At 40.5% G+C, this 11850-nt stretch overlaps 1 protein-coding gene across 1 annotated transcript in view; it reads left to right on the top strand.

The window, feature by feature from the left end:
- Nucleotides 1–5926: 5926 nt before the first annotated feature.
- neil3 (nei-like DNA glycosylase 3) overlaps nt 5927–11850 on the top strand; it is a 13896-nt gene continuing 7972 nt past the window's right edge. The window contains 3 exon segments of the mRNA NM_001017201.2: nt 5927–6119; nt 9839–9948; nt 10842–10988. Of these exon segments, the coding sequence (NP_001017201.1) occupies nt 6015–6119; nt 9839–9948; nt 10842–10988 (362 nt within the window). The 5' untranslated portion in view covers nt 5927–6014.

The following is an 11850-nucleotide window of genomic DNA, read 5'->3' as shown; positions in this document are numbered from 1 at the left end:
ATAATAACAGGAATCACTTTTTTAGGCTTTAAGTTTCTGCCAGGCTGTTCATTTATGGGAACAGCAATGTGAGTAGTAGCTTCAAAAGTAGTTGCAATATAGAGAAAAGTTATGTGCAGTGCAACGTATAGTATTCTGTACTTCTGTACAAAGAATACTATACCCCAGAAGGAACACTTAACCAACAGATAGTTTATATTATGTTAAAGGATAAGGAAAGGTAAAAACTAAGTAAGCTTTCTCAGAAAGGTCTATGTAAATACAGCCATAAGCACTTACAGTATTGCTCTATTCCTCTATCAAAGGAAACACAGGATTTCTTGTCTCTTTTTTTTGTAAACATGATGTTCCAGTGGCTGACTTTCTCTCTCAGAAACAGCCTTAATTCCTGGGACCAGAGTCTGCGCAGTTCTCTCCCTCCCCCCCCCCCCCCCATGAATGTGTGATCTCAGCTATAACGGCTACAGACTGCAGGAATGAAGCTACCTAAAATGGCAGCTGCTATCTTAAGCAAAAGGAGAAAGCTTCTAAAGCTGTTTACTCCGGTATGTTAATGGTTTCTGCAGAATAAATATATTGTTCTAGGTGGCACTAATGTGGCAACTCTATTGGCAGTAAAATGCCAAAATGACTTTCCTTCTCCTTTAAGTCGCTACAGGTACCCTGGGCTGGTGCGGTTTTCTCCTAACAGGGGCACCAGCCCGGGGTACAAGGTAAGCAGACAACCAGGTGCTCCCACTTACAGATTAGCAGGGCGAGAGATCAGCATCAGTTACTGTGGCAGGCTGAATCTCAGCTTCCCTTTGATATCACACGTCAGTTAAATTGGGTCATCAGTAATCAGTTCTTATTACATAAGAAAGCCACTGCCATAAACTGCTGTTAGAAGCAGAATAAATATATTGTTCTAGGTGGCATTAATGTGGCAACTCTATTGGCAGTAAAATGCCAAAATGACTTTCCTTCTCCTTTAACCCTTTAAGTGCCAGCAGAATTTGACATTTCGGTTCCCCTCAGTGCCAGACGTTTTGTAAACATTCTGTGCTCTCTCAATTTAGGGGCTTTTACTGGGGGCAGGGTTAAGTTTAGGTAGGCAAACTATATATTGTTTTTTTTCAGGAGAACCTGAGCTTTCCAAATATGCCTGAGTTTTTGTGTATTTCCACTTCTGGAACAAGATTTAGAGCTTGAAATACAAAAAAAAAAAAAAAAAGAAAAAATGCTATTTTTCATGATATAGGGATTTATACCAGAAACATATTTTATTTTATGGACAAAAATTCAACTGATTTAGAAAAGACTCCAGAACGTGCCAATACCTGATATGTATAGTTTTATTGAGATTTCTGACTTCTATAGATCAAAAACTCCCAGCAGTAATTACTAAATTTTCAAAGCATTAAAGCAGAATACGGCATACTTTAGATTCCAAAGCCAAAAATCCTAAAACATTAGGTTAACTCCAGGAAACCGTACATTTTTAAAAAGTACACATTGACGAATCTGAAATGGGTAACTATGTCTTCCAACTCCTAAGTACCAAACAGCAATGCTTTACTGAATTTAGCATTTTCTATAAAAAATTATGAAAATTCTAAAAAATCGCCTCAAATCTTACAATTTCAAGCACCTTATCTCCCACATAACATTAGGTACCAAAAGAACACACCCTAAATATGAAAGCCAAGGGTCCGCTGAACAGTTTGATGCCCATTGTGCATAGGATCAGCACTGTATCTGGCATTTAGAGACCCCATAAGGAAGTTAGTGCATAGAAATTGCCCCAGAGGTCTCTTTAGCTACTGAAAATTCAACACATTTACTGCATTTTCTGTGGGGTAAAAACACAAAAAAATACATTGACCCCCCAAAACCATATATTTTTGGAAAGTACACATTCGGACAAATTCAAAATTTATACCCATGTCTTTCTACTCCAAACTACAGAGTCGCAATGCTTTCCCAAAATTGCAAGTTTTGGTAAAATACCTGATAATCACATCAAATCTTCCACTTTCAAGCACCTTATCTCCCACATAACATTAGGTACAAGAAAACACACCCTAAATATGAAAGCCAAGAGTCCGCTGAACAGTTTGATGCCCATTGTGCATAGGATCACTAATGTATCTGGCATTTAGAGACCCCATAAGGAAGTTAGTGCATAGAAATTGCCCCAGAAGTCTCTTTAGCTACTGAAAATTCAACACATTTACTGCATTTTCTGTGGGGTAAAAACAAAAAAAAATACATTGACCCCCCCAAAAATCATATATTTTTGGAAAGTACACATTCGGACAAATTCAAAATTGGTACCCATGTCTTTCTACTCCAAACTACAGAGTCGCGGTGCTTTCCCAAAATTGCCAGTTTTGGTGAAATACCTGAAAATCACATCAAATCTTCCACTTTCAAGCACCTTATCTCCCACATAACATTAGGTATCAAGAAAACACACCCTAAATATGAAAGCCAAGAGTTTGATGCCCATTGTGCATAGGATCACCACTGTATCTGGCATTTAGAGACCCCATAAGGAAGTTAGTGCAGAAATTAGTGTTAGAAATTGCCCCAGAGGTCTCTTTAGCTACTGAAAATTCAACACGTTTACTGCATTTTCTACTGAATTTTCACATAAGACACTCGGCTCATGCAATATTTGCACCTGGTATGTGTATTATGTGGCATAAGAATCCCTAAGAGTACTAAGACCCTAGAAAATCATATATTTTCCGAAAGTACACATTCTGACAATACAAAAATGGGTAAATACAACTTTCTACAGAACGTTTTTTTTTTTTACATTTCTGAAAATCGTCACAAAGCTTGCGTTTTACCCCAATATGTACACCCACATTTTGTACCGTATCAACATAAAACATTCTAAATATGAATCCCAGGGGTCTACTGAACAGTTTGATGCCCTATATACATAGATTTACCAAACTATGTGGTGTACAGGGGCACCCAAGTAAAAATAGCGCATATGAATTTTCACATAAGACGCTCCGGCTCATGCAGTTTTTGCACCCGGTATGTGTACTATGTGCCATAAGACCCCCTTACAGTACCGAGACCCTAGAAAACCATATATTTTCCGAAAGTACACACAAAACAAAAATGGGTAAATACATCTTTCTACTGCAAACTACCAAACTACAAAGCTATGCTAAACAGAACGGTTTTTATGACATTTCTGAAAATTGTCACAAAGCTTGCATTTTACCTCATTATGTATCCCCACATTTTGTACCATATCAACATAAAACATTCTAAATATGAACGCCAGGGGTCTACTGAACAGTTTGATGCCCTATATGCATAGATTTACCAAACTATGTGGGGTACAGAGGCACCCAAGTAAAAATAGTGCATATGAATTTTCACATAAGATGCTTAGGCTCATGCAGTTTTTGCACCCGGTATGTGTATTATGTGCCATAAGACCCCCCAAACAGTAAGGAGAGCCTAGAAAACCATATATTTTCCGAAAGTACACATTGACAAAACAAAAATGGGTAAATAAAACTTTCTACTGCAAACTACCAAATTACAAAGCCATGCTAAACAGAACGGTTTTTGTGACATTTCTGACATTTCGTCACAAAGCTTGCATGTTGCCCCATTATGTACCCCCCATTTAGTAACGTACCAACATAAAACACTCTAAATATGAATGCCAGGGGTCTACTGAACAGTTTGATGCCCAATATGAATAGATTTACCAAATTATGTGGGGTACAGAGGATGCCAAATTGAAATGCAGCAGACAAAATGTCCATGTGCAAAGACAAGTAACAAAGAACAATATAAAAAGCAATAAAATTGATAAAAAATAAAAAAAAATCACTAAAATCATATATTTTTTTTTAATAATATCTGCAGTCAGAATCACAGTTTGAGTATTTTGGCTTGGGCAAATAAGTTTTACAGAAAAAGTCAAGCGAACAACAACTATACATAACTGAAAATAAAATGGCTAAAAATGCAATAAAATACCCAAAAATGCACCAAAATCACAGAAAATGTAGTAGAAATACCAAAATAATACACAAAAGGTATTGTGCAGTGCGGTTAGCGAATACACTACCCACAATGGCAATAAAACATTTTTTTCAGGCAAGAATAAAAACGATGCGATAAAAAAAAAAAATTACAAAATTACATAAGTGTGTAAGTGTGTGTGTACATTAGGCAAAATGTGTTTTGTGTGCATGTGTGTGAGTGTGCAAGCAAGTGTGAGTGTTCTAAGTGTTCTGAATATGTTAAAACCCCCAACCCCCCCAAAAATGCATGTGTGTAAGTGTAAGAATAAGTGTGTATTAGTGTAATAAGTGTGTGATTGTGTGTGTATTTGCCACTTACTTGAGGTCTAGGTGAGGATCTGCAGGAGAAACACGATCAGGCAGCAGTAGAAGCAGCAGCAGTCCATGTGCGGGGGAAGGGGTGCAAAGAAGGGGGGGCCAGAGGGGGAAGCTGCAGAAAGAAAAACACTGCCGGGACAGCCAGGAGGATTGCAGGTACTTCCTATGGGGCCCCTGGGCGATCGCGACCCAGGGGGCCACTCGTTCCCCACCTCTGACTGTTGTCTAGAGGCTGGGGAACGAGCAGGGAGCGAAGGAGCTGCTTGAAAGCCGTTCCTCCGCTCCCAAATCCGGAAGTGCAGCAGGACGTAGAATCTACGTTCTGTGGCACTTAGGTACTTTGGTACCCAGGATGTAGATTCTACGTCCTGTGGCACTAAAAGGGTTAAGTCGCTACAGGTACCCTGGGCTGGTGCGGTTTTCTCCTAACAGGGGCACCAGCCCGGGGTACAAGGTAAGCGATTAAAGTCACTTACTTTCTGGCACCCCCAAGTGACTTAGCCTTTCCTTCTCCTTTAATCCAATAAACTTTGTCACTGCTGAAATACTACTGTTTCCATAAGGCAAGTTATATATTAAAAGGATGTTGCTACTCTCAAAGCTCAGCCAATAATAAACAAAACTCCAAAGAATAAAGAGGGGTTCCCAAACCTTTTCATATCACTGTACAAGTTTCTTGCTTTCTTTCACATAGAGCCATTCGCTAGGTGGCAATAAAAACTTTTCTGGCCCAAGTCATTATCGCTATCGCACCTTAGTAAACAGACACCTTTAGTCTCCGTTGCGCTAAAATGAGTAATTGTTGTGACTGTAGAATGTAGCCTAATTGGTGCTGGGGATTATTTCTGAGAATTAGCACAGAAGCACTTGTCCCTTTGAATCTACATGGTACTTGGCTACTTCTAAGTGCCATACATGGGAATGAAGAGAAGATAAAACCTAGGGTTCAGTGTAACAATTGCATGAGTAGGCCCAACTGCCACTGAAATTAATAGGAAATTACTTCAGGCATTTTGTTACCTGCCTGCAAAACCTAATATATGTCTGGGCAGCAAAACACCTGGCACTGTGCCATTTGTGGCACTCTTTAATTTCTGCCCATTTCCCATTATCTTCTCTTCATTCCCATGTATGGCACTTAGAAGTAGCCAAGTACCATGTAGATTCAAAGGGACAAGTTATGCTGATACAACGGGACGCCATGTCCCAAGCGTATATAACTCAATGAGCTACACATGCCCCGTTAGAGGGCAGAGCTGAATGCTGATAATAAGGAATCAACCCACTTGGTCAATTTGGAACTGAATGTCCCAGGAATCCCTGCCCTACGGCGCCAGGGAGTTCTGTAATAAATACAAACAGCCATTGAGAGTCGCAGTCAGGCGTGACAGTCGTCAGAAACGACAAGTACCAAAAGACCATTATGTCTCTCTCGACATGACCACATGGACACGCAGCCTAAGCCAATCATAAGTGCGGATACTTCCGTCTCACTTCCTGCTCCAATCAGGGTAGTGGAACTCTAAGCCAGTAAGGAGAGAAACTGGTGTAGCCAATCAGGGTCAGGGAACTTTGCCATCGCGTTTGAGTAACTGTGGCGGGAAGAATGACAGTGTAGTTGCTGGTTGGTCTCACAGCCAGAGTGGAGTTATGGTGGAGGGTCCGGGCTGCACGCTGAATGGGGAGAAGATCAGAGCGCGGGTTGAGAAGGGTCAGAGTGTGGTGGAGCTTCGGGGAAGCGCTGTGAGCGGGACGGTGAGTTCCAAACACCCCCCCCCCCCCCCCCCCATCATGGGAGTCCTACTACCATTCCCTAAATAGGAGCAGTGAGCAAATACTGCAGTAAGGGATGATGAGGCGTCAATGAATCTCAGAGGATGTGCAAATGCTAATGGGATAATGATACAGCTGCATTGTAAGCCAAGTTATACCTCCAAAAGCATTTGCCATCCACATCTCTCTTGGAAAGTAGCTCCCACTTCCGGGCAGGGGCTCCCACTTCCGGGCAGGGGCTCCCACTTACAGGCCAGCATCAGTTACTGTGGCAGGCTGAATCTCAGCTTCCCTTTGATATCTCACACGTCAGTTAAATTGGGTCATCAGTAATCAGTTCTTATTACATAAGAAAGCCACTGCCATAAACTGCTGTTAGAAGCTGGCAGCTTTCATGTTCCTGTTACCCCTGTTGAGTACACAAGTCATTACTGTGAGATGTAGGGCCACTGCTATGTAGCTATGTGTAGGTAATGCAAACTTCTGTTATGTTACAGCATATTACAACACTGTGTTTATAATATATGTGAAAATTGATATAAAATTACTATTAACTAGTCAGAAGATGCTCTAAACAAGCGTAACTTTGCAGCTAATATGCGAGTACAGAAGTGTGACGGAGAGTCCTCCTGGTATTTGGCCTTAGGGCCACACAAAGCGTATGCTCCTATTCTCTCGCAGCCTGCATTTTTCCTTCAGACTGAGAGAGGAAAAAAAAAGGTTTACTGGATGTTGGTATTGCTTTAAGAAAACTGCAGGTTTCATTTACACATGATAGAGCAGTTGCATAAATTTACAATCGGCTGCACGAAAAAAAATCCCATTCAAAAAGGTATTTGCTTCAGAAGGTGCAATAAAATGTAGTTAGGCTTATTGATGCAGGGAACCCTGCAGCTACTATCTCTTCTGGACCAGACAGAAGCTCCAAGGTTCCCCTGCATTAAAAAGTAGGGATGCACCGAATTCACTTTTTTTGGATTCGGCCAAACTCTTCGTGAAGGATTCGGTTGAATACTGAACCGAATCCTAATTAGCATATGCTAATTAGGTTTTGGAAGGATTAGGAAAAGAAATGGGAAAAAAATTTCAACTTCCGTGTTTACGTGACAAAAAGTCACGTGTTTTTTAGGATTCAGTTCGGCTAGAGGCAATGATTCGGCCGAATCCTCCCGAAAAAGGCTGAATCCCGAAACAAATCCTGGATTCGGTGCATCCCTATTAAAAACTATGGCAACTGCCCGAGTGTGGGCACACAGAGAGAGTGGATCGGCAGGCAGCCAAAAAACGTCCACTTTCGTGTTTTTGAGGTCAACCTTTGATCTGTTCCGCTCTGCGTGCCTGCACTTGGGCGGTTGTCGTAGAAGGCACACAGAGGAGCGTACAGAAGTGGATATATGCTTTGTGTGACCTCGCCCCTATTTCTTTAGTGAGACAGCTAGGTTACCAATCAATGTACTCTGGTGCATCATGTTTTCACCCTTTTCCAGCACTTTACTCTGTTTTTCGTTCATTTTATTATAATTGATTCACATTAAATAGGCTCTAAATGGAGACATAAAATTTTGCATAATGAAAGAAAATGTCACTCTAAGCAAGTTTCCAACCTACACTCATAAAAGAAATGTTATTACTTTTAAATTCATAGCAAATGTAAGCAGTATTTTTGTTGACCCCTTCTGCATTGCTGGTCTTGACTCTTAAGACAGTGTTCCAGATGTTTGCTCTCCTTCTGGGCTGCTAACAGCTGGTTACTGCAACTTTGTTTCAGGAGTCAATTAACATCAGACAGGTACTGCATTTAATAGCAATTAGATTTCCAAATAACTTTAAAACCAGTTACAGTTTAATTAATTTACATTGAAAATTTGCTTGGAATTATAATTTGTTTCATTATGCAGTTTTTGGTGGAGGAACCATTTAAGTATTCCATATGGCTTAGTTCTGATATTCTATAGCTTGTTGCCGTCTTGAATTGTAATTAGCACAGGACCTGATATGCCAATAACACACTTGTAATCAGAGAAAGCAAGCAATAAAGCAGGCGTAGGAGTGTACTTGTTCATTAAGAGAAGGTAGGCTATTTTTCTAGTCCAATACTTTTTTAAAGTTCGATTTTATTTTGAACTTCAGTGGAATTACAGAAATTTGACTTCATGTCAATGCTGCTGTCACCCTCCTGGGCATAGTAAGGAGTGCTTAGCACTTGGATGGCTGCAGGTGGTGATTTGCAAGCCATTTCACTACATTTAAATTATTTAAACAAATATTCTGGCAATGCTGTTTTGGATAACTGCCGTAGTGTTAAAGGATCGTTTCAGCATGAAACACACTCTCCAAAGAAATGGCATGGGATATACATATCAGTGACTAGCATACATTGTTGAGAAATGACGGGATAAGTGAAGGAGGAACGATAGAATGCAGTGGGAAGTAATGTTAATAACGTTTCCTCTGATACCCATTACGTTTTCTTTAATTTCAGTATATGGACCATAGGGAGAATTTTGAGACCTTGTTAGCCTGTGTAAAGATGTTTCTTTGCAGACCTACATTTTTCTAGATGTATTACTAGTGTTTGGAATGTTTACAGGGTGACCTGTTTAGCTTAATAAACTGTGTTTTTTTTTTTATACTCTTGGACTGATTTGCCATCGATCGTATTTAATTTCATATAGGGAATGTGCTCTTTTTCCATATGAGCTGTTTTGCTTCAAAGTGCTATCAGACTATACCCTAACGAAAAAATACGAACATTGGTAAATTGGCCGCTTAGTCTGACCTACTGTTTCAAATAGTTATGCTTCCTGCCTGCTACCAGTGCCCATGCTTTCAGCAATAATAGTTAACTGTAAATACAAAAGGCATCTAAAGCCCAAAACAAAATATGTATTGGGAGAACAGACGTAGTAGCAAGTACCGTATTTTTCGCCCTATAAGACGCTCCGGAATATAAGACACACCCAATTTTAAAGGAGAAAAATCTAGAAAAAAAGAACCAAATACTGTAGTAAAATATTTTATATCAACTGTATAAAGTTAATTGTCTCTGGGCTCGCACATAATGAGGCTTCCCCCAGGGCCCCCCCAAGCATCCTTCAGCTTCCCCCAGGGCCCCCCCAAGTATCCTTCAGCTTCCCCCAGGGCCCCCCCAAGTATCCTTCAGCTTCCCCAAGTATCCTTCAGCTTCCCCCAGGGCCCCCCCCCAAGTATCCTTCAGCTTCCCCCAGGCCCCCCCCAAGTATCCTTCAGCTTCCCCCAGGGCCCCCCCCCCCAAGTATCCTTCAGCGTCCCCCAGGGCCTCCAAGCATCCTCCAGCTCCCCCACGGCACCCCCAGCATTTTTCAGCTTCCCCCAAGCACCTTCCATTTCCCCCCTAACCTACCCCCACCTGCCTCCGGCTCCCGTGATGTCTTCCTCTCTGTGCCGCGGCTCCCAGCCACGGGCGCAACCTTATAAAAGCGAGGATGCGGCAGAGAGCCGCGGCACAGAGAGGAAGACAGTTCGCCGTATAAGATGCACCAACTTTTCCCCCCTAGTTTTGGGGAAGAAAAAGTGCGTCTTATATGGCGAAAAATACGGTAATCTGCTCATTATATATTAAGCACGTAGGGCCTTTATGTCATCTGTGTTTACCCCAGCCATATAAAGTTTTTATTGATATTTTTATTGAAGTTTTTATTGATATAGATTTTTGTTTCTAGCCTCCTTCCTCCTGCTATAATGCCCTATCTTCACTTACCGGATGCAGCTACACAGGAGTGCAAACACTAGGAAAGGAGCTTTTTATGTATTTTGGACTGAAAGCAATACGGTACGTTTTTTTTTTTCTTTCTTTTGTATTACATCATTCTGTGGATGATGATGTAGTGCAGTGGCACTGATCGGCACCGTCCCACTCCGCTTCATTTTCTTAGCATTTTCTTGACAGTGACATTTGTAGTTGAAGACAATCCGGACCTGGCATGCTCTGGGTCAGCGATCACATCCTTGCTATGTTACTCTGCTTTTTAGAATCAGGTAGATCATTCAGGGCACTTTCAGGGTCCCAAGTAGTACAGTTTGGTTTCAGTTTAATACTGAACCAACATGTCACTTGTTGTTTTGACTGAGCATGATTGTGGAAGAATGCTTATTAGCTGAGTTTGTAGTCCACTGACGTTTAACAGGGTCTGTGTAGCCTCCCTGTGTTTCTAAACTGTCTTCCAAGAAATCCATATTAAAGTGTTAAAAAATGAAAGCCAGGACCAATAAATTGTCTATGTTGATGCAGGTGTTTAGACCAGACGTTTTCCTATTATGCCTCAGGACCTTTGAGCCAAAATGCATTTATGAAGCACTTAATGAAGATATTACTGCTGGTAACTCCAATAAGTAGTAGCTACACATTTTGTAACAAAGCAGTGTCATTACAGACACATTAAGATGTAGCATTCTTAAAATGACCTTGTATAAATATTTTAAGATATCAACAGTACTAGATGAAGTAACTCTAAATAATTCAGAGGCAGTTGAATAAACAAAACACTAACATTCTTGTTCTGTGTGCAGGGTGAAATTGGATTTTCAGTTCTTGAATGCTCCTTTAACTTTGTAACCCAAGTTACTCAAATCGCATCTTAGAAGGTGTAATGTATAAATGGTCGGTCCACTTTTTATTGACTTTATATTGTATTTTACTAAACCTTTTCCCTTATCTTATTGTAGTGTACATTTTGGAATGAATGGATCAATACGGCTAAATCAAGCAGTAAAAAAGGGCCAAGAAAACAGTAGACCTATGCCTGTAGCTGTTTTAGAAGTACAGCTTGAAAAAGACTTAATTTGCTTTTATGAGTCCACTGTAGATGTGAGGTAAGGCATTTTAATTTAAAGAAAATTCACAAAAATATCCCCTTTGAGGGGGAGTGACGTATAAGATATTTGCATGGTGTAATATCATAGCTCTTGACTCCTCTGGACATCATGTTTTTACTACTTTTTCCAATTGCTGTCTACTGTTTAAAAGGAGAACCCCCACCTGCCCATCTTTTCTATCTGATAGAAGACCTGGAATAGACTTTGAAGAAGAGCTAAAAATTCAACCCAATTCCCCCTTACATTGTCTGACACATTCCGTCTCACTCACCTGAGTCACTAAGGCACATATAGAACTTTATTTCTTGGTTATTTATGAGAAACATGAAAGTAACCATATATCACTTGCTTTTTCTTTGCTGAGCAGCAGCAATCAAGTTAATTGGCACAAAAGCTCAGCAGTTTAAAACATACATGCCAAGTGAGCTGACAAGTGAAGTGGGAGTTATAGTTAAAGGAAAACTATACCCCCCCCCCCCCCCAAACAATGTAGATCTTTATAAAAAATATATGGCATAAACCAGATCATATGTTAAATCCTGCCTCATCTAAATAAACCATTTTCAAAGAAGTATACATTATTAGTAGTAAGTGCTATTGGTTAATCCTAAATAAAAAAATGCAATTTTAAGAATTAAGGGACGCCTCCTGGGATCATAGGATTCACAGTGCACACAAACAAGCCAAGGTACACATACATGCTAGGCCCCATCAGCCAATTAATGGACAGAGTTGACTTTTGCTCCCACACTACTTCCTGTTACAGGTAGAGCTGCATTATTTCCTGTCAGCTGATCTCTGAAGGAGCACACAGCCCATCACTAAATGGTGGATCAAGGGAAAGGATGTAAATATTTAC

The sequence above is a fragment of the Xenopus tropicalis genome, chromosome 1 (genome assembly GCF_000004195.4).
Source record: "Xenopus tropicalis strain Nigerian chromosome 1, UCB_Xtro_10.0, whole genome shotgun sequence".
NCBI classification, from domain to species: domain Eukaryota; kingdom Metazoa; phylum Chordata; class Amphibia; order Anura; family Pipidae; genus Xenopus; species Xenopus tropicalis.
The sequence above is the reverse complement of the archived record's forward strand: the minus strand, read 5'-3'. Positions and strand labels throughout refer to the sequence as shown.